This window comes from Chionomys nivalis, chromosome 15 (genome assembly GCF_950005125.1).
Source record: "Chionomys nivalis chromosome 15, mChiNiv1.1, whole genome shotgun sequence".
NCBI classification, from domain to species: Eukaryota; Metazoa; Chordata; class Mammalia; order Rodentia; family Cricetidae; genus Chionomys; species Chionomys nivalis.
The window spans coordinates 55324683-55348885 of NC_080100.1; the positions used below are offsets into that span (position 1 = coordinate 55324683).

Sequence of the window (24203 nt, forward strand, 5' to 3'; positions counted from 1 at the left end):
TCTGTGCTGGAAGTGTATGTTAGCTTCAGAAATAGCATCTTTTTCTTTAGTTGTAGAGATGTAGCTAAGGACAATGGGAGTATCTCATATTATTTGGTGGCTCTCTAGAACCCTTGACCAACAGCTTGAAGCTTTCCCTTGCCTGGCATTAGGGTATTTGTTAAATAATTTATGGTTCCTGCAGGGAGCATTGCAATCCTTGTGGCATAAGTCCATTAAACTCACACACATACACATACGCGCGCACACACGTTCATAGCACTGGATACTTAGATTTGAGTACTTAATCTGACCTAACTGCAGAGATTGGGAAAGGCTAGGTGAATAATGGTTGGAGAGGAAGAGAAAGAGCTCAAGGGGTAAGGGCGCAAATGCTCTAGAAGGGCCAAGGAGAAAATAAGAGGAGTGCCTAACTGGGTCAGGACGGGGATATAGTACAGGAGAGGAAGGAGGGGGGAAGAGCATTAATGGTATTTTTAAAAAGCCACATGGAAACATTTTGCTTTTATTATTTTTTCCAATTTCTGTTAGATTGATAAAGTAGTAGTAACATCTAAATACATATTTTCTAATAGAAAGTTTTTATTTCATCACTTTTATTAATATTTCTCATAGTTTCTGAATCGGAGATTTCCCAAGAAGCTGATGACATGGCTATGGAGAAAGAAAAATATGTCAATGAACTGAGAAAAGCATTGGTGTCGGGATCAGGAGCAGCAGACACATACAGGTTCATCTTTTCTAAAGAGTCTTGCCACTTCTCCATTGAGAAAGAACTGAAAGATGTCTCAGTAAGTAAAATGTTCCGCTCAGTAACGCTTACTGTCTCAGTAGTAAAGTATTTGTTTTTATTGGTGAATTTTGTTTCACACTTAACTAGAGCTTGCTTGTTTTTGTTCTTGTTTTTTTGAGACAGGATTTCTCAGTGTAACAGCCCTAGCTGTCCTGGAATTCGGTCTGTAGACCAGCTGGCCTTAACTTACAGAGATCTGCTTCCTCTGCCTTCTGAGTGTTGGGATCAAAGGCGTGTGCTCATGCCTAGCTTGAACTGACTTTTACTAATGATTAAGCTGCATAATCAGGAATTCAGAGAAGTGTTGAGTCCATAGCAAACTGCTTTCAGCTGTCACATTGCAGTTTAAATGGCTGTCCCTTGTTTACTCATTGTTTATGGATAAGTTTATTCATGCCTTGTTTGCTTGACAGAACTTTTCGGATATTAAATGAGGCAAAACTTTCTGTGCTAAGGTCAGCTAAAATGCAGCTGAAACACTGACAAGCTTTTTCAGTCAAACCTTGGGAATCTTCTAGTATGCCATGTGTTTCTGCAAACTGATTTCAGAGTGATACCATCTTATAAACTCATCTGCTGGCAGAAATGTGCTGACAGTTGCACACATGGCAAAATAGTCTGTTTCAGCGCACTTGGATGACCCACACATTGTAAAGGAGTTTGTCACGGTTTCCTTGATGACACAGATAACTGGCAGTTGCCAACAAAACGACCTCCTAAACTCAGAAGAACGGGAAAGAATGCACATATTCAATTTAGAAAGCTTGACGAAATTCTGTTATGTTTCCACAGAACCCTGTTTCCATGGCAAAGAGACCTTCGTGAGTCCCAAGTGCACTTGCTTCAGGCTGCCCCTCTGGCAGGCACAGTTTGAGGCATTTCTTGCCATCATTCAAAAGCTTCATGTGCCAAATGGTGCTTTCAGGATCATTGTACAACTTGAAATACAGGAATTATGTAAAGCTTCTATGAAATTTATATTTTTACATTCCTTTTTAAAAGAGAAAAATGGAAAATACTATCAATATGGGTTTTTTTTTTTTCTTTTTCTGAGATAGGATTTCTTTGTAGCTTTGGAGCATGTCCTGGAACTAGCTGTTGTAGACCAGGATGGCCTCGAACTCACAGAGATGCACCTGCCTCTGCCTCCCAAGTGCTGGGGTTAAAGGTGTGCGCCACCACTGCCCAGCCCATTGTTTTCATTTTAAAGGACCTATTTTTAAGAAAAATTTACGCACATTTTTCCTGAGTATTAGAATTTTCAATTTCCAGTGTAGTAAGGGATGCTTAGATCTATAGTTTGTTTGGTGATTTTCAGGTTTTAGGGAAGATTGGGCTCAGAGTATTTATGAGATTAGCTTTGAATTTATAACTAATTCTTTAAATGTATGTATGTTCAGATCATGTTTTTTCTTTAAAAAGTGTAGGCTTTCATTTAACACTAATACTCACTAGAATAAATATGATATGATACATTAACACCATTTCTCTATAGTTTGAATTTCACCACTAAGTACTCCATAGGCGACAACAAGCTGAGGTGCACTCTAGTGCCAGCACTGGGAGCTGGCCGCACAGATTCTTTAGGTAACTACCTGCCTCTGCCAGATTATTCCCTCAAGTTCTTACACTTCCTGCTGATGTGGTCATTTTGACATTGTATCATCATAATATAATTCTCTTCTTACTTTTCTTTGAGTGGATTTTTTTTTGGTAATAAATCACAACTAAATGAATTTTTCAAAATTCTTCTCTCATACAGTACATCCCAACAGCAGTTTCCTTCCCTCCAACTCTCTTATCCCTCTCTCCTCTCTCCCACAGATCCACTCTTCCCCTGTTTTCCTTCAGGAAAGGGCAGGCCTCCCATGGATACCAACTGAACACGGCATAACAAGACTAGGCACAAAGCCTCATGCCAAGGCTGGTTGACGCAACCCAGTAGGAGGTCCGCATTCCTAAGAACAGGCAAAAGAGTGGGAGCCATCCCAATTCCCACTGTTAGGATGCCCACAAGAACACAAGTTACACAACCATAACATATATGCAGAGAACCTTGCACAGACCCGTGCAGACTCCATGATTGCCGCTTCAGTCTGTAAACGCCTATGAACCCTGCTTAGCTCTCTCAGTACCGTGTTCTCATGGTGTCCTTGACTGCTCTAGTCTTTCTTCCCACTCTTCTCTGGGGTTCCCCATCTTCCAACTAATGTCTGACTATTAATGTTTGCTTCTGCTGCTCCCATCAGTTGCTGGATGATACCTCTCTGATGACAATTGGGCTAGGTGCCAATCTCTAAGTATAGCATAATATTTTTAGGAATCATTTCATTGCTTTTTTTTTTTTTTTTTACAGTCTTGATTGATTCTATTCTAGGTCTTTGGGCCATCCAGCCTTCTGTTCCTGGCCATCATGGTTTGGTCATTGTCACAAGTTGTGCACCGCCATTATCTCAGCACATATTGCAGGCAGGACAAATTGTAGGTCTAAGTTTTGGGATGAGTTCAGATTTCATATTCTCCATTACTAGTAGTCCTTTCTAGGGTCACCTTCATAGATTCCTGAGAGTTTCCACTGCACTGGGTTTCTACATCGACTCCTAAATGCCCTCCAGTTATAGTCATTTCTCACCTTACAGCCCATTCCTTTTTCCCATTCCCACCTATCCCCTAGTCCACCAGCAAAATCTATTCTACTTCCCTTTCTTAGGGAGATCCATATATCCTGCCTTGAGCTCTTCTTGTTACATAGATTCTCTGGGTCTGTGGATTGTAGGCTGATTATCCTTTACTTAACAGATAATATTGATATTAGCTGTTAAGTAATATCAATAATAAGTGGTTATATACTGTTTTTATCTTTCTTGGTCTGGGATAACTCATTCATGATTTTTTTTCTAGTCTATTCATTTGCCTACAAATTTCATGATGTCATTTTTTAAACAGTAAATGAGTAATACTCCATTATGTAAATGTACCACACTTTCCTTATCTGTTTTTCACTTGAGGGACATCTATCTTGTTTCCAGTTTCTGGCTATCATGAATGAAGCTGATATGAACATAGCTGAGCAAGTGTGCTTGTAGCAGGATGAAACATCCTATGGGCATATGCCCAAGAATGGTAAGCTGTATCTTGAGGTAGATTGATTTCCAATTTTATGAGGAAGCACCATATTGATTTCATTAGTGACTGTACAAGTTTGCACTCCCAACAGCAATAAAGGAGTGCTCCTCTTGCTCCACATCCTTGCCAGCATGTCCTGCCACTTGTGTTTTTAATCTTAGTCATTCTGATAGTTGTAAGATGAAATCTCAAAGTAGTTTTGATTTACATTTCCTTGATGGCTAAGGATGCTTGAACATTTCTTTAAGTGTTTCTCAGCCATTTTTGGTTTCCTCTGTTCAGAATTCTCTATTTAGATATGTACCCCATTTTTTAAAAACTTGACTACTTGGTTTGTTGATGTTTAGTTTCTTAAGTGCCTTTTATTTTGGATATTAGATCTCTGTCAGATGTGGAATTGGTGAGAATGTTTCCATATTTTCCTATTAATGGTAACCTTTGACATACAGAAGCTTTTCAGTTTTGTGATGACCATTTATTAATTGTTGATATTAGTGCCTATGCTGTTAAGAGTTCTGTTCAGGAAGTTGTCTTCTGTGCCAATGTTCAAGGCTACAAGGCTACTCCCTGATTTCTCTGTTATTATGTTCAGTATATTTGATTTTATGTTGAGGTCTTTGATTCGCTGGGATTTGAGGTTTTTTGTTTTTTTTTTTCAGGGTAAAATGTGTCTCTATTTTCATTGTTCAGTATGTTGACATCTAGTTATCTAGTTAAACCAGCACCATTTGTTGAAGATGCTTTCTTTTATTCATTTTGTGCTTCTGGCTTCATTATCAAAAATCAGATTCCATAGGTATATAGATTTATGTCTGAGTCTTCAATTCAATTCTATTGATCAACATGTGTTTTTATGCCAGTACTATCTTGTTTTTATTTCTATTGCTCTGTAGTATGGCTTGAAATAGGGATGGTGATAACCTCCAACAGTTCTGATTATTTTAGCTTTTTTTTTTTTTTTTTTTTTTTACATGAAGTTGAGTATTGTTTTTTCAAGGTCTGTAAAGAATTGTGTTGGAATTTTGATGGCGATTGCTTTAGGTAAGATTGCCAGTTTTACCATGTTAATCCCAGGGATCCACGAGCATGGGAGATCTTTCCGTCTTCTGGTATCTTCTTTAATTTCTTTCTCCAAAGACATGAAGTTTTTGTCATATAGGCCTTTCACATTGCTTGATTAGAAATATTCTAAAATATTTTATATTGTGTGTTTCTATTGTAAAGGGTATGATTTCTCTTTCTCAGTCTGTTTATCCTTTGTATATAGGAGAGCTACAAATTTTTTTTTTCAGTTAATCTTGTATCCAGCCACTCCACTGAAGGTATTTATCAACTGTAGGCGTTCCCTGGTATAATTGTTGGAGTTGCTTATGTATACTATAATATCATCTGAAAATAATGATATTTTGATGTCATCTTGGTGGATTTTTTTTTCCTTTAATAAGTATGTGCAGTCCTTCCCTATCCCTTTTGGTTAATTTTGGTTCTATGTGTATTTTGTTAAATGTTAGAATGGCTATACCAGCTTGTTTATTAATTCCATTTGCTTGGAAAATCTTTTCCCAACCTTTTACCCTGAGGTAATATCTATCTTTGATGTTGAGGAGTATTTCTTATAAGCAGCAGAAGGGTGGATCCTATATTCATATCCATTTACTTAGACTGTATCTTTTTATTGGGAAGTTGAATTCATTGGTATTGAGAGATATCAATGACCAATGATGGTTAGTTCCTGTTACTTTTTTTAATTTTTTTGTTCTGGTTGTTGTTCATGGTGGTACTGGTGTGTGTGTGTGTAGTGTATATGCTCCCTTTATTTTGATTTTGTTAGTGTGCGATTATTTTCTGTGTTTTCCTGGATGTAGTTAATCTTCTTGGGTTGGAGTATTCCTTCTAGTATCTTGTGTAGAATTTTTAGATAGATAATGGTGTAGGAGGTCCTTTTGTCTTTTGTTGCTTTCATTGGTTAATAAAGAAACTGTTTTGGGCCTAGTGATAGGGCAGAATTTAGGTAGGCAGGGAAGACAGAACTGAATGCTGGGAGAAAAAAGGGTGGAGTCGGACTTATGTCATGGATCTGCCAGAGACAGACACTGGAAATTTTACCTGGTAAGCCACTGTCGCATGGCGATATACAGATTAATAGGAATGGGTTAAATTAAGATGTAAGAATTAGCCAATAAGAAACTAGAGCTAATGGACCAAGCAGTGATTTAATCAATACAGTTTCTGTGTGGCTATTTTGGGGCTAAGCTAGCCCGGCATGTGTAATGAAAAAGCAACCCCTGCTTGCAACACGATATTGTTTAAATTTAACTGTTTCATGGAAAATCCTGTTTTCTTCATCTATGGTGTTTGATAGTTTTGCTGGATATAGTAGTCTGGACTGGCATCTGTGGCCTTTTAGTATCTGGATGATATCTGTCTAGGATCTCCTGGCTTTTAAGTTGGATGTAATTCTAATAGGTCTGCCTTCATATGTTACTTGTTCTTTTTCCTTTGCAGCTTTTGATATTCTTTATTCTGTATGTTTAGTGTTTTGATTATTGTGTGGCAAAGGGACATTGTTTTCTGGTCCAATCTTTTGGTATTTTGTATGCTTCTTGTTCCTTTATAAGCAGCTCCATCTTTAGGTTAAAAAATTTTTCTTGTATGATTTTGTTAAAATATTTTCTGGGCCCTTGAGCTGAATTTTTTCTCCTTTTGTTCTTATTATTCTTTGGTTGGTCTTTTCATAGTTTCCCAGATTCCCTGGATGTTTTGTGTCAGGAAATTTTTAGATTTAATATTCTCTTTTACTGATACATCAGTTTCTTTTATTGTGTTTTCCATCTCTTCTGTTGATGAAGCCTGTCGCTATACTTCCCATTCACTTACCTAGGTTTTTTTCTTTCCAGAATTGCCTCTATTTGTGCTTTCTTTATTGTTTCCATTTCCATTTTCAGGTCTTGAACGGTTTTATTTATTTCCTTCAACTGTTTTTTTTTTTTTTTTTTTTTTTGGCTTTTCTTAAGGGATTTATTCATTTCTTCCTTCTTGGTGGTACCAGGAGAGTGGGGGAGGTCCATGTGTGGGTGGCCTACCTTTTCATTTTACATAGCAATCCCAGTTTCCACTCCCTCCCCTCCTCTCATCCAGTCCTCAGAGAAGGTAAGGTGCATTGCTTTGGGGAAGGTCCAAGGCCCTCCTTAATATATCTAGGCTGAGCAAGGTATTCATTTAAAGAGAACAGGTTCGGAAAAACAAACCAGTATAAGCAGTAGAGATAGATCCTGGTAGCACTGCCAGTGGCTCCAGCGGGACTAGTCTGGACCTGTGCTGGTCCCTTCCCTGTCCAGCGGGGTTGGTGAGCTCCCATGAGCTCAGGTAGCTGTTTCAGTGGGTGTCCCCATCATGGTCTTGACCTCTTTGCTCATATTCTCACTTCTCCTACTCTTCAACTGGACTTTGGGAGCTCAGCCCAGTGCTCTGCTGTGGGTCTCTGGCTCTGTTTCCATCAGTTGCTGGATGATGGCTCTATGGTGATATTTAAGATATCATCAATCTGACTATAGGACAAGGCCAGTTCTGACACCCTCTCCTCTGTTGCTTAGGGTCGTAGATTCCTGAAAATTTCTCTAGTGCCAAGTTTCTTGCTAGCCCCATAATAACTCCCTCAGTCAAAATATCTTTTTCCTTGCTCTCATCTCTCTCCCCCCTCCATTTCATGTATCCCATTCCTTCAAGTTCTCCTCTCCCTTCCCGTTCTCCCCTCTTCTTCCTCTTCTGCCCTCCCTTTTCCCTACCCCTATATTTTCAAATTTTGTCATGTAATCTTATCTATTTCCCCTTTCTAGGTGGATCTATGTATGTTTTTCATATGGTTCACCTTGTTACTTAGTTTCTCTAGGATCATGGACTATGCATGGGTTCGTTAATACTTTGCTTTACAGCTAGCTAGCTCGGTTCCACTTATGAGTGAGTGCATACCATGTTCATCTTTTGGGGTCTTGGATACCTCAGTCAGGATGTTTTTTTTTTAGTTCTTTTCATTTGCATGAAAATTTTAAGATGTCATTTTTTTTAAACTGCTGAGTATTCATTCATCAGTTGAGGGACATCTATTTTGTTTCCAGGTTCTGGCTTTTACAAATAGTGCTGCTGTGAACATAGTTGAGCAAATGCCATTGTGGTATGATTGAACGTCCATTGGGTATATGCCCAAGAGTGGTATTGCCGGGTCCTGAAGTAGGTTGATTACTAATTTTCTGATCAACCACCATACTGATTTCCAGAGTGGTTGTACAAGTTTGCATTCCCACCAACAATGGAGGAATGCTTCCCTTACTCCATATCCTTTCCATCATAAGCTTTCATTGGTGTTTATGAGCTTAGCCATTCTGACTGATATAAGATAATAGCCCAGAGTCATTTTGATTTGCATTTCCTTGATGTCTATGGATGTTGAACATTTCCTTAAGTGTCTTTTGGGGCCATTTGAGATTCTTCTATTGAGAATTCTCTGTTAATTTCTGTACCCCATTTTTAAATTGAATTATTTAGAATTTTGATGTCTAATTTCTTGTGTTCTTTATATATTTTGGAGATCAGACCTCTGTCTGATGTGGGTTGGAGGTTATTTTCTAAACCACTGTAAAAGACTGCTATTTTAGGTACAATAAGATCAACTCTGGTAAGCAACACATCAGATGTTCATTTCTTCATTTTCATACAACTGTAATTTCTACTATTGGAGCTTTCTAAAGAGTATTTAATTACACTAAAATATGTAATATTGTGTTTGGATTGATCAGTTAAGTTAGACCAACCAAAATATCTTTCATTAATGTAACTATGTATTTGTTTAGTATCTTTTGTGCAAACAACTAATCCCAATGATAAAAACTGTCCTTGGAATGTAAAAACAATGTCATTATGTTTCATATTACAGTTGTGGCTTTTATTCCCCCTGACAGAAAACATTTGGATTCTGTATTGGTAGTCTGAGCATTTGCATGTAATATAATCTGTAAACATAACATTATCTTGTTTGGGCCAGTAGTATTGTGTTTTTCTTGTCTCTCCAAGATCTTGGCTTGGAAAGTCATTAAAGGCTTCATACCTCACCAAGCCATCAGTTTATTCACTTCTTCTTGGGACTTCCCTTAATGGGTTTGTCATCTATCCTCAGACACTTCATTTTTGTTTGGTCTCCAGGATGCTGTCCTGGGCTTGTACATTGCACCAGCAGCCATCTGGGACTCCTTTCATTTTCTAGAAGGGCATAAGCATAACCTTGTCTTAATGTTAGAAGAACATGTGGCCCTTTCTATTAATTCCTTTCTAGGTCTTTTCATTTAACATGTGTTTTAGGCCATGTCTCCAAAATGTTTTAGTGCAGCAGAAGAAGTATTATTCTTTCTAAGGAAGAAAAACAATTAAGCACAGCTAAAAGCAGCATAGTATGCAGCAGTTTTTGTGGGTGTTTATACCTCCTTTTTATTTTTAAAATTCACTATTTAGACAAGTATTTGATGGTGTTATTCCATAATGTCTTGATCTTGAAGTAGTTTAACCTTCTGAACAGAAACATCAATCATGTTTTGAAAAGCACCAACCATAACATGAACAAATTTGAAACACCCTAATTCTGAAGGATACGTAATATCAGTTTGCCAGGTGATGTTAAATATTCACCCCTGAGGTTTAATTTTACCAGCAGAGGGCAGTGGGATGAAAGAAGAAAAAGAAGGATAGGGTCAAATGATTTGTTATGAGGTCAAGAGAATTGTAACAATTTTACCTTTTGATGAATAAGTTCATGAAATTTTTGAGATTCCTGAAAAAGGAAGTATTAGGGTCGGGGAGGACCCTAGCATGTTGGTTTGGGCATTAACAAATGTTGACGAGTTAGAATGACCATGATATGAGTTATAAAAGAAGGTTGAGTTCATTGTCATATAGAAGGCAGGGAGAAGGCAGAAATCTTTAATAAATAAATAAAAAAAAAGTGATAAAAAATAAAATAAATATACATCTTGAAAAAAAAAGAAGTCTGAAGAGAGAGAAATAATTACTAGTAACATTAGTAGTGGGGTTGGGCTTAAGTCTTGTAGTTTCTAAAAGAGAAACAATTTTAACACAATTAATAGAGTCAGTTAAAATGGTCAATGCTGAGACACATCTAATAAGCCTTTTTATAGCAATTTCAGACTGTTGAGCTGTACAAGAGATCAGTATAATATTTTTCATGGAGGATTTGGAATTTATATATAAGACTTAAGCTCCTTACACACTTGAAGAGCCATCTGTAAAAGCATTAAAAAGAGAACTCTATAGGATTTTCTGATGTAATTTTAGGTAATATCCATGGGTTATCTTCAGAAGAAATATTAAGAGGAGATCTATAGGATAATAATTATAAGCCGGGCGGTGGTAGCGCACGCCTTTAATCCCAGCACTCGGGAGGCAGAGGCAGGCGGATCTCTGTGAGTTCGAGGCCAGCCTGGTCTACAAAAGCTAGTTCCAGGACAGGAACCAAAAAGCTACAGAGAAACCCTGTCTCGAAAAACTTAAAAAAAAAAAAAAAGATAGTGATTATCTATCATTCATATATAATATGTTATTGTTACCTGCAAATTCTTATCAGTGTGGAAGAAATAACCTGTGATTTTAAATGTACAGTTGTTTCTGTAAGCTCTGTGTCAGTAAATTAATTAAAATGTGTCCTTATCAAGTCTATAATTTATTTTAGATGAAGTGTTACAGAACATTGCAGAGAATTATGACATGCATAAGTTTTTATATTACCATTGTCTTGTTGATATATAATTCCAATAGATGATGAGGAAGAAGGAAGGATAATTAATTGATAAAACAGCATGGGATTAATTTAAGGAACTACTACTTTATCATCAGCAGTATGTAATAAACTAGAAACTTGCTTCTTTTTGGCTGTTTTGTTTTTTACAGAGTTTAATGGAGAGTCTCCAGAAAGTTAATTAAGGAACAGTGTTCTCTAGCTCTGGTACCTTGTAGGTATTCTGTAGAACAGCCCTTTGAGAACTGACTCATTGTTTCTCCTTGCTATTTCAGTAACAATTTGTTTGTTATAGTGTGCTTTAAGCCAGCTGTGACATCAGAATGGACCACCCACAGAGGGGGGTGAGGGATTAGTGAGCTCAGGCTAAATGGCTGCCACCTAAGCAAATATTGCCCACTCTGTGATTTAATGCCTGTTCTAAGTGGCTACTTAGGAGTGAATCTTAAGTGCTTGAGCTACTGAGATAGAACAAGTAATAAACACTGAAACTAACAGATGCAAATTTGAAGTCTGTTAATTAAATTTTTGAATAGTGGTCACATTGTAATATTTACTTTAATTTTTGTATCGTGTGGTCTTATAATAACTTTGAGTAATATTTAAACATATTTTTACGCAATTTACTCATTCGAAAGACATTTTATTTGCATTATTTGTCTGTATAGTTTGGGTTTAGTGGAATTAGACAATATAAAAAAAGCAGTTACAATTCTCTTGGATATCCTGAAATTGTAAATATATATAAGACACAAAATAAAGTAAATGTAAAGTTTCTTGGTATTTAAAGCTTCCTAAGCATGATTTGGAAGGTCAGAATTTGAAAGGTAACATATTTGTGAGGACAGCAAAGGTCACTTAGAGTGCAGAGTGTTTTCCAGGTAAGATAATGAAATGTTCAGTTAAGGAAAATGCCTGCTCACAGATGAAATAATGATTCAATTGTTACAGAAAATTAGGTGAATGGGACTGCATTGCATGGAAATTAACTTCCTTTGGCATTGATTGCTTGCTCACATACACGCATATGAACATGTACACACATAAATATGCACATGCAAACATAAAAACAGAAACATTCATGTACTTAAATACCCAGTATTTATACATATACTTAAATATAAAGTAACACATATGTATACATACAAACACATGAACACATACAAATACACACTAGAACATATATATATATACACATAGAAACATAAACACATACATAAATATTAAAACATGCATATATACAGAAAGACATCATACACATACATAGACACATGTGCACAAATACGTATATTCGTATATACATACAAATATACATATACCATATACACAAGTATAAATTCATGCATACACATGTACATATACAAATATACTCACATCTGTCTGTCGATTCATATACATGCAAGTGTTTACATCCATATTACACACACATGCACATATATATGCATTCACATGTATATCAGCATACACACATATCTATACAAAAATATATACACATATATACATACATACACATATATGCATAATATATTATTACATAGGTGGGATAAATATAGTTAATGAGAAATGTTGTTATATTACCCACTCCAAGATGTATTTTAACAAAAATGTCATCCTATAGTTTGGGGAATTCTTTTTCTTTCTTACAGTTATAAGTGAGTACAGAGGATTTCTTTAGTTTCCTGAGTTTGGAATTGTTTCCTCCAATTCCTCCAATAAATATTACTACCTATTCAGAAGAGTCCATGTTTGTATAATTTATAGTCTCCTGGCCAAGAGGAATTGTAGTGTTGTGGTATTTATCTTATTAGATATAGATCTTTAAGATAAAAATTTCAGTCCAACAAATTTATTTAAAATGTAAATTAAGTTTTAATTAGCATACTTATATAGTCAAGTGATCTCCTTTTCTTTGTCCCTCAACATGGAGATTTCAGTGTAATATGGCAATTTTTTTAAACTTACTATCAGAAATAGTCTCCTAATGTTTTGTTTGTTTATATCTAATTCCAGAATGAAGATTCATTGTTGACTGGCCTTTACCAGAATAATTTACAATCTAAATCAGGGAGTAATTTCCCAAATGATCTTATTTTTTTTTTTCTAACATATCAGGACATGCGCATACAATACTGTAAAAAGTATAAGAATAAACATTGTTGAAATGAAATTACCAGTAATTTCAACATGTAGACTATTTAAAAATATTTATACAGTTTTCATTTGATATTCATTTTAGTAAGAGAAACAAACTATATTATTTTACAAAGAGCAAATAAAATCACTTTAATAAGCTATTTTCTAGAATACTGATTTAAACTCATTTTTTTTGCTTATTTTTCTGTAGCTTTGCAGACATAATTAGAACCAAATCTTAGTGAATAAAAATAAATTGTGTGTATCCGGGTGTTGGTGGCACACGCTTTTAATCCCAGCACTCTGGAGGCACAGGCATGTGGATCTCTGTGAGTTTGATGGTCTATAAGAGCTGGTTCCAAGACAGGCACCAAACCTACACAGAGAAACACTGTCTTGAAAAGCAAACAAGCAAACAAACAAAAAAGTATGTAAAAGGTAATAAATGTTAAGGTAGTTGTGAAATGAGTATCTATCTATCTATCTATCTATCTATCTATCTATCTATCTATCTATCTATCTATCATCTATCTATGTATCTATAAATCTATCTATCTTGAATGAGAAAGAACTTAACACTTCCATTCTGAGATTTTAGGTCATTCCAAAAGGAAATTAGCATTTTGCTTGAAATGAAGTCTTGATAAATCATCCATTTACCGATACATATCCATAGATCCTAAAGGGAGTATACCACTTTTTGCCTTTTGTGTAATAAACATTATTGAAAATACGTGACATTAATCAAAGCGATTGCTCTGCCAACACATCTGATGCCTGTGGGGATCAGTGCTTTGTCTGGGCCAGTTTTCTAGTGAAGTAACTAGACTGCCTTTGCATTCCTAGGGACACTGCTTCATCCTTAGTAGTTTGTTTCCACTTCAAGAAAGTGTTTCTCTTTGAGTTGTGCCTTAATTATGGCTGTGCACCTTCATGTTTCTCTTATTCTCTTCTCTGCTTCCATAGTTATGCTTGTAAAATTGATCATTTAATTTTGTATGAAGAAAACAGTTGAAGAAACTGTCTAAGAATCATGAGGATCAAATGACAAACCTCATAATTAACAATGAAAGCCAATCCCTTACTTTGTTCAGTTGTAGCAATTTTTATAAATCTCAATTACAACTCAATTACAAAAAAGCTGCTTCAAAAAAAAAAAAAGACTCTCAGATATTGGTACATGGTGGAATATTTCTCTGAATGCAGTGATCCTGAATAATCAGTTTACTGAGACTGGTGTATATAATTGACGTTCAGATTTACTCTTCAGTATAAGTAGATAACCACAAATTGCCAGACGTCAAGGACATCCTATCATATACATACAGTGATTTTTCTAGATTTTGCAAAAGTGTATGTTTTTGATAACCTCCAATTAATACTTTCAGATAAATTAGATAAATTTTCATCAGTGAAACAAAAAATAGAATACACACTATTAGAAAAATCTGTCAAAGAAAGGAAATCTCTCTTGCAAATGCAATAAGTTAAATGTATTAGAATGGTAAAAAATTATTGGAGGTAAAGTTTTAGGAAGTAAAAGTAAGAAAAAATAAGAGGTGAACAGCATGGGAGAAAATAAGAAAATTTGACCAGTTCAGAAACTTCAGTATCCAGTAAATATTTAAGAAAAAAACAAAAGAAGGAAATGATAGAGATTTTAATTTTATAGACACACTCACACACATGTAAACAAAACATCAAGTTCTGTTGTGTGAGAAAACAAACAGTTTAAACATGTGGATTAGTCCATTATTTAAAATTTACACTTGATTTGAACGTGTTGTATATCCTGTTATTTGCAGAATCTAGCTCTAGGTAGATGGCATGTTATCCAGTTACTGTTTAATCAGATGTGTGCACACAGATACTCCTGCTCCATGATGGTTTCAATTCCATACCTCACACTTCCTAAATCTAAAGTATTCTTTGAGGTTTTCTTTTTTTAGTTCTAGTTTATCCTTTTTTATTATGTCTTATATTTTGAGATTATAATATTATTACATCACTTCTCCCTTCACTATAACCCCTCCAGTATTAACTGTTGCTGATACAGATTTTGGGGATTAGTAAACAGAGGGCTTCTAGGAAAATACACAGGTGATGAATGTATAGTAAAATAAGAAAAGATTCCATAACTTAAAAAAAAAAAAAACTGAAAGTCCTCCATAATTTCCTAATTCAAACAGTGAATTGCTGTTATACTTTCAAACTTATTTGTAAGACACAGTTTTCTTTCCTTCCTCTAATATTTGACTGTAGTGGTACTGTCAGTCTATTTGATGGAGATCTTGAATAAGTTTGAAGGGAGTGGGAATGAATGACAGAATCCTTGCAAAGAACTTAGAAAGCACTGACTGTTTACTTACACCATCTCCACTGAAACATTGTACAGAATGAAAAACAACGGCAAAGATTTGGATTTCGGGCATTTGATGAAATAACAATGGTACAGTTACGTGTCGCTAACACATGAAAATGTAGAGTGGCCCTTCTGTTCTGATGGCGACTGAAGTAACGTCTTACTTGCTTAGGTTGAATGCCTTCTTTATGTACTGATGACTTCCTCCAAGGAAAATATGGAAGTTACTTCTAGTCATGACTAAATGAGTCCGGTATGATTTGTATAGTTTAGAAACTCATTAAAAATGATAAATGAGCCTGTTGGCACAGGGTTGTGATCCCAGGTTCTCAGCAGTGTGAGGTAGGAGGATGGCAAGCGTCAAGGCCTACCTGTAATTAAGGCAGCATGTGAGCAACGTTCTGAGAGTATTTCTCAAAATACAAAGTAAAAAGAAGGCTGAAGTACAGTTGAGTGGTAAAGACTTCCCTACCATGGAAAAGGGTCCATATTCAAATCAGAACTTATTACTAAAATATGTGACGACAGCCCACAACCTTATTGCATTGAAGATGTCATGGTGGCAGAATTCACTTTTGTAAAATATCTAAGACATATGATGTCATCTCTTGTAAGATCCTGTTTACGTTCCTAGGAGGACCTCTGACACACTGAACGGCTGTAATTTTATCTTAGCACTTAGCAGATTTTGAGTCTTATTACTAGATTAGATCTTCTACATAAACTCTGAATATTTTCAGTTTGTCTGTAATTTTATTATTAATGTAAATCCATAGAATTTTATAATAAAGTTAAAATACATAGAATTTTTATTTAAATAGTTTGTAAATTAAACAGCTAGAATATATCCCATTTTTAATATCCTTTAAAATATTTCTTCAATATGAAATGTCATGTGCTAAAAATTAAAAATGAAAGACAGGGTTTACAACTTCTAATAATTAAATTTTCAAATTGATTTTCTGAGATACTACAGATAACATTTAATGATAGGCTATATCATTAAGTTTTATCAATCAGGGAACATTAAATTATATTGAGGGCACACAAACAGAAAAAAAAATCTCGAGAAGCCTATGCACAACTCAAATAGCTTTCAAATTCACAATCATACATTGTTCATGTTTGCTAATGCTTTTTGCATCCATAATTAAATGCAATTAAGTGTGTATGTATATGTAGTCCAAATGAAAATCTCTGTGCCAGTAATGCCTTTGTACAGTGTGCCATAATCACTGTTTATATAACATGAATTCTTTATTCTTACCTCACAAAGTGGCTTTTCAGACTTCTCATCAGGTGGTGTTTTCATATATGAAGTTAGTTCTAATTGTCTTTGAGTTTCTTTTAAATGTTTTTTCATGCGTTAACTTTTCATAGTCTGTGGACTGAGCACTGCAGTGCCCAGGAGATAGCGCAGACCTCTGTCTTTAAGGAGAGCGTGTGTGCGGTGTGGTGGTCCTGCAGTGTGGAGTGGAGGGTGATCCCCTACGGGTCAGGAGAGCGTGGGTGAGATGCGGTAATCCTGTGGGGGATCAGGAGAGTGGGACTGGGGTGGGGTGATTCTGCAGGGTTTCTTGCTTACTTCTCTCACTTAAGAAAAGGCTAAAGTCAAATTTGGTTACTTGGGAAATCATTATATTTTAAATTTATAATGATACTTTAATTTGTCATTTTTAACTCTTTGTGAGTAGACGCTTATGTAATGTGTCAATCGTGGAAAGTTGATCCTCTTGTCTTCCCACCTTATAGAGAGGGATTGAATGCAGAAAACAGTATGTAGTTAGTTATGGATGCTGTGTTAGCTTGGCTTTAGATATTTGCATGTACTTTTACTTTAAAGAGAGACCTTTGTGATTGCAAATATTATGTCTAATAGAGAAGAGAATAAAATCATGCCTGATTGATAAAATTTCAGAGAGTAGTGATTCCTAACACAGATGATATCTACATTTTAAGGTCATATCAGTTGTATATGGCTATTCTAGAGCCTCAGTAGACTTAATGCAAACAGATGGCTTGGTTGCTGCAGTTTCCTTATGAAATATTATATTCTTTCTTTCATTCTGATCATATGTCTTGTTTATGAGAAGTATAATTAACTTCAATAAATAAACCGTGCTTCATACCTTGTCCTTGAATCTGCATACATTTGGTGCAGTGAACTGTTGGTTTGCTGATTGCAGCAATTTGAATGTACTATTTTCTTAAATTGTGGTTTGGCATATATCTTTAAATTAGTCCTTTTGTATAGCTATTGAATTAAAGTGGTTACATAAAATTTAAGTTCAATTATTTTATCATAACATATTTGCAGTTAGGCTGAGGTGCCCAACTATCTTTTGTCGTCTTTTTACTAAACCACTATACTTTCCTTGAATGCCACTGAACTTTGATTATTGAGTCATGGCTGGGAAATAAAGTAATTGTATTTTATTATTTTATTATTTCATTTTCAGATGCTTATTTTAATAATTGTCTACATGTAATAGTAACCTGTGAAATTTACCAGCTTCTGTTAACTCCTGAACATTTTTCAGCTTTTTTGTTGTTGTTGTTCAAGTCCTAAATGTATGTAGAACACATTTCATTAGCGTTTATTGTGTATCCACTGAAACATGGTACAGCACGGAGTCACTTGATCACTTTCTCCATTGTGTTTAACATACTTTTTTCTCTATACATTTTGAAGTTATTTTGTTTCTGGAAACATAAATAAAGAACAGATGGCTGTTCACACCTCAGTTGGAATACCAGGGGACAGAGGACTTTCATCATGTCCCTGTGGTCCCGTGCTGGCTCTCATGTGGTGGACATCTGCGTCTGTTTGGAATCATTCCTGCTGTTGTTGGGAGCCTCCTGGGGCTGGTGTCAGTCCCCCTTTCCTTACTTGAAGGCAACTGGGTTTTCTCAGTCTTTTATTACTTGAAAGATAAGCCCAAAATATATGCGAACATATATACCGAGTATGCTACTCTTGTTTGAGAATGTTCTGTATATCTATGTAAACTTTCCTTATCCATAATTGATATGTTTAGTAGGCATCTTTTATACTTCTAAGCCTCCTGACAGCATACAAAACATTATAAAGCAATGTCCTTTATTTATGGCTAGAAACCAAATATGAGTGGGTACATCCCATGTTCCTCTTTTTGGGTCTGGCTTACCTCACTCAGGATAGTGTTTTCAATTTCCATCCATTTGTATGCAAAATTCAAGAAGTCATTGTTTTTTACTGCTGAGTAGTACTCTAATATGTATATATTCCATACTTTCTTCATCCATTCTTCCATTGAAGGACATCTAGGTTGTTTCCAGGTTCTAAGTGAACCCAAAGAAATACATATAAGCATCCCCCTGAATATTAATCTTCATCAGGCGATGAAAGAAGACAGAGACAGAGACCAACATTGGAGCACTGGACTGAAGTCTCACGATCCAAAGGAGGAGCAGAAGGAGAGTGAGCACGAGCAAGGAACTCAGGACGGCGAGGGGTGCACCCACACAATGAGGCAATGGGGATGTTCTATCGGGAACTCACCAAGGCCAGCTGGCCGGGGACAGAAAAAGCATGGGACAAAACCGGTCTCGCTGAACATAATGGACAATGAGGACTACTGAGAACTGAAGAACAATGGCAATGGGTTCTTGATCCTATTGCACGTAATGGCTTTGTGGGAGCCCAGGTAGTTTGGATGCTCACCTTACTAGACCTGGATGGAGGTGGGTGGTCCTTGGACCTCCCACAGGGCAGAGAAACCTGCTTGCTCTTTGGGCTGAGGAGGAAGGAAGACTTGATTGGGGGAGGGGGAGGGAATGGGAGGTGGTGGCGGGGAAGAGGCAGAAATCTTTAATAATTAAATAAATTAATTAATAATAAAAAAACAAAACAAAAAAAAAACATTATAAAGCAAGTATGATTAGGGTAAGTTCAGAGAAATGACTAAATGTAACCATTGGAATCATGAGATATGTGAACACAATTCTAGGATTAAGGCCTTTAATAACCAAATAATGGGCAAACACCTAAGAATTTATACTTTGGCATGGTCTCAATTTTATATAGCAGTAAATTTCAATTTTACACCACAGGTTCTTAGGTGGGAGAGTTGACCATTTTGTTGTCATATATGAAACTTGGTTTTTTTCTTGTCATTGCATTATTTTAATGTTGAAGTAATGTGCCTTTTTGGATAAATGCTTAAGAAGAAAGAACATTTTAGAGAGTATAAAGCAGTCCTATTATATTGAGATAAAACAGATATATCAGAAACAGATTATAAGACGGCTTTGTAGCTTTGAAAATGCTATAAGCTTGTAAAAAGTTGAATTTTTAAAAATGCTCATAATTATGAAGGTCTTAGAAGGCCCAACCAGTATAATAAAGGTTATCTAATGGGATGTTAAGAGAAATGTTATGGTAGAGGGTATGATTATTCTTAAGGAAAACAACTAAAATTGTTAACTTAATAATTTTTTTTTTTGAAAATTACTCAGAATTGGAGTTAAATCCTTAAAAACTAATTTGGTTCATCCCAAATGATCCCTGATAGCCAGCTAAAAATTATTTAATAAGGATATAGGAGAGGTCAGCAGTTAAGAACACTCTTTGCTTTAGCAAAGAACCCAGGTTTGGAACCCAGATCCACATAGTAGCTCAAAACTTTCTGTTCCTTGGTGTAGGAAGTCCTTCTGTCTATGTGTTGCTTTCATTGGTTAATAAAGGAACTGCTTTGGGCCTATAGTAGAGCTGCAGGGGAACAGAGCTAGGTGGAGAAAACTAAACAGAATGCTGGGAAGAAAAAGGCAGAGTCGGGGATGCCATAGATCCGCCACTGGAGATAGACATCCTGGAACTTTGCTGGTAGGCCACAACCTCGTGTTGATACACAGATTAATAGAAATGGGTTAAATTAAGATATAAGAGTTAGCCAATAAGAAGATAGAGCTATGGGCCAAGCAGTGACTTAATGAATATAGTTTCTGTGTGATTATTTCGGTTCTGGGCTGCTGGGATGAACAAGCATTCCATGCAACAGTTCCTCCAGTTCCAGGGGTTCTGATGTCTATTTTAATATCTCTGGGCTTTAGTATGCATGCTCTACACTTGCTTACATTCAGATACATATACACATAAATGTTAAATAAATATTTCAGAATGAAATTATTAAGCAGAAGATTACTGCAGTCTGTCCTATGTACATTTATCAACAAGTACAAAATTGTTAGAGTATAGTAAATTTTGATTTGTCAGAACAGTCCATTATTTTCAGAGGGTTTTTTGTTACAGTTTTTTTTTAAAGAATATTATCAATAAATCATTTTAAAAGAATCTGAATACTGGTGCTAGAGAGATGGCTCATTGTTTTAAAATGCTTGCTGCATTTATAGAGGAACAGAATTTCTTTTCCATGACCCATGTGAATGGCTCACATTTGCTTGTAACTCCATCAGCAGGGTTTCTCTGTGTAGCTTTGAAACCTGTCCTGAAACTCGGCTGATAGACTAGGCTGGCCTCCAAATCACAAAGGCCTCCCTTTGCCTCATGTGTGCTGGTATTAAAGGCATTTGCCACCAGCATATTGCTCTTTGGATGCTTCTTATGTCAAAGAATAAGTTACTTTTTAAAGTTTTCTAGTTTAGGATATGTTGTATGTTATAGCATGTAACATAGTAACATCATCTGCTGATGGGGCTGACATGGTGTCTTAGCAAGTTAAGGAGCTTGCTGCCTAGACTGATGATGTGGTTTTGATCCTTGGAGTCCACATGAAAGAAAGAGAGAGCTGACTCCCACTGGTTGTCCTCTAACCTCCACGTGCATGAAAGGCACACATGTCTCAGTCTTCCAAACTAAGTAGGTAAAACCTAATAAAAAGTAATTTATAGGAAATGATATAATATTCATATAAGGAAAGTGTGAAGCAATCTTGTTAAGTATTTTTTCTGGATGCATTATGTTGCACAACTGTATTCCTGTTTCTCTGGAGGTAGAGTTGTAGATTTTCAGTCCAGGCTTGTCTCAAGGACAAGAGCACAAACAACAACAGCAAAAGCAGCAAATAAACTTTTTTTAGTTTAGAGATCCCATAGCATTATGACCCTTATTTGTAATTTTGTATTATACACATAAAATGTACCATCAGGGTGAGCTTTAAACACCTCCTCCCTCATAATATGGTAGCCCTGTGTTATTATAAACATTAGTAGTGTAATTGTAGCAGTCATTTCACAGTGAGTATGTTTATCAAAAGCATGTATTACACCTGAAATGGTTAAAATGTTGCTTGACAATTATCATTCAACAAAATGACAAAAAAGAAAGTAATTAAATTTCTTTGGATAAAATTCTCAGTGTTAATAGATTTATTTTAATTTTACAATTACTAGATTAAAATGAAATATGAGTAGTAAATCACATTTGAATTTATTCTGCAAAAGCCTAAAATTTAAGTATAAATTATAATTAATGATAATAATAACTGATAACATATAAAATAATTAGAAGTATTTGTTAACTTTATGGATGCCACAATCATTCTGAAAGTTTTGTGATTGCTATGCTCATTTTCTATAGTGTTAAATTAAAATTTGTCCTTATGTTCATTGGATTAGGTAGATCATTAAGCTAATTTCATTATAAAATAGCATACAGTGAGCTAGAGTTATGGCTCAGCAGCTGATAGTAATGGATGTTCTTCCAGGGTACCCAGATGCAATTCCCAGCACTGACGAGGCTTCTCACAATGGCCTGTAACAGCAGCTCCTGAGGAACTGATGCCCTCTTCTGGCTTCCATGCGCAATGTATGCATGTGGTACACAGATATACATGCAGACAAATCACCCATACACATAAAAGAAAAAAATAAATTTTTCAAAATAATTAGTATCTGGGACCTCTATAATTTTGATCAAACATGTTGGTTTAGTAATTATTTTTTAATTGAGAAGGAAAATAAGTTCAAGGCATTAGGAAGCAACCATTTTATTTCGAGTCACTTCATCTCTTTTAATAATAATTATGTAGTCTGTGGATGATATTTCTATGAAAAATTTCTTAGCATTCTTTAGATGACTTCCTTGCCTATGATTAATAGACATAAATTTACATTATTTACATAATTTTAATTAAATTTTAAATATTATGAGCAAGCTTTATGAAATTAGATAATATTTTATTTGAATGGAAAACCGAGACACACTGAAATTGCTGGGGAAAGGGGAAATAGTTCTCCAGCCTTCTTAATCTTTGAGTTGACAGAGATCATGAATTTTATGCCATTCACATTTAATGTCTAGTGGAACTCTTATTGGTTAACAAATGTAATTCATTAAAGTTTTTTGAGTTCAGGAAAGTATTGTATAGAGTTCTGGCCAAATAGGAACTGTTTTGTTATATAATCCTCACCCCCAAATAAGCAACATGATACTAGTGAGTCTCCAGTGATCAGAACTAAGATCTAACTCAGAGCATGAGTTATGCTGCTTTGGCCACAGTGCTCATTTGACTTGTATATAAAATGTGTGACTTCTACTTGGAATAGGGTAGGGGATTAAGAATTTATGTAGAGCCAGTCAGTTGTGGCGAATGCCTTTAATCCCAGCACTTGGGAGGTAGAGTCAGGCAGATCTCTGTGAGTTTGAGGTCTACAAGAACTAGTTCCAGGACAGACCCCCAAACCTACAGAAAAACCTTCTCTTGGAGAAACAACAACAACAACAAAAAGAATTTATGTAGAAGGTGCCTCCTATGTACTTGTTTAGATGGAATCAGAGTTCATACCATCCATGTAGCACAGGATCTCAACCTAAGGATAATATTAACTCAGCAATTTGTAGAAGCAAATGCATAGTTATGTAGAAGGCAAGTTAAAGCCCATTCATTTACAGCTCTTATGAAAGTATATGCTTTCTGAAGATGTTCCTAATAGAATTCTATATAAGAATTCTATATACCTAATATTGTATATAATGCCCAATAGTATAAAATATAGTCACCAGCAACAACAGAAAGGAGGAGAGTACCAGAAAATATGAAATACATAACAAATTTAAAGAGATATAAAATAGCTAACATGTTTTAAGAAATTATACAAGCTTTAAAAGAATATAAGGTATAAATAACAAAATGCAACAAATGAGTCATATAGAAAATAGAAATGCAAAATAATAAGTCAGAAATAAGTGAACCAGTTATGTGAAGATAAATTCTCTTTTGAAAATAGATTATAGGTTACATACGATGCTAATTCTAGGGGCAAGGAGATGGCTCATTGGATAAGAATATTCTCTGTTCTCCCTGTGGACCCAGGTTTGCTTCTCAACACCTGCAGTTGTGTTGAGTCTGTATAGTCTGTTTAGGTGTGGAAAGTCTGTATTCACCTTATTTACAACCTCAAAATATCTAGTTTTTAAAAACCAAATGGATTTGATTACAAGCTCATATTTGAAATTCCAAAATCATCTTCAAATATCTTCAAGCACTTGATTCAAATCCTATTTATCATACAAGTGAGAAAGCAGATTTTCACAGTTCAGTTGAACAAGGTTATTCTGGTGGAGGATAGCATATTTCTTTAAGATTAGAGACTGCACAGTTCCCATTAAGCATACTAAAACACGAGAAAATTTAACCATCTTCTAGATCATAGAGCAATCCTCAGAAAACAGAAGAGTACAATTTCCTGTAGTAACTTAATTACAAAAAGGATTTCTTCACTAATTATAAATCATACACCAAAATTTGCATTAAAATTTCCAGAAATAAAGATTATGAAATTTTGGAGCTGAGCAGCAGCCAATATTCTGTATATTAAAGCTTACATCTAAGAAATTGGCAGGTCTGTAGATGTATACTTTTGCAAAACCTGAAGTCCCTATGTGTTCTCTGAGAAAGTACACAGTAGGTAGAAGGGATTTCTAGCCCTAGCATACACATTGCCTTAGAGAGCCCAGTTCATCCCAGATCAGGGGCTGGAGGCCTGCCCAG

At 35.5% G+C, this 24203-nt stretch overlaps 1 protein-coding gene across 2 annotated transcripts in view; it reads left to right on the forward strand.

The window, feature by feature from the left end:
* Xrcc4 (X-ray repair cross complementing 4) overlaps positions 1–24203 on the forward strand; it is a 198199-nt gene that overhangs the window by 23211 nt on the left and 150785 nt on the right. For both annotated transcript variants that reach the window (XM_057789572.1, XM_057789570.1), the window contains exon 3: positions 616–791. In XM_057789572.1, coding sequence (XP_057645555.1) covers positions 616–791 — 176 coding nt within the window. The remainder of the gene's footprint in view (positions 1–615; positions 792–24203) is intronic.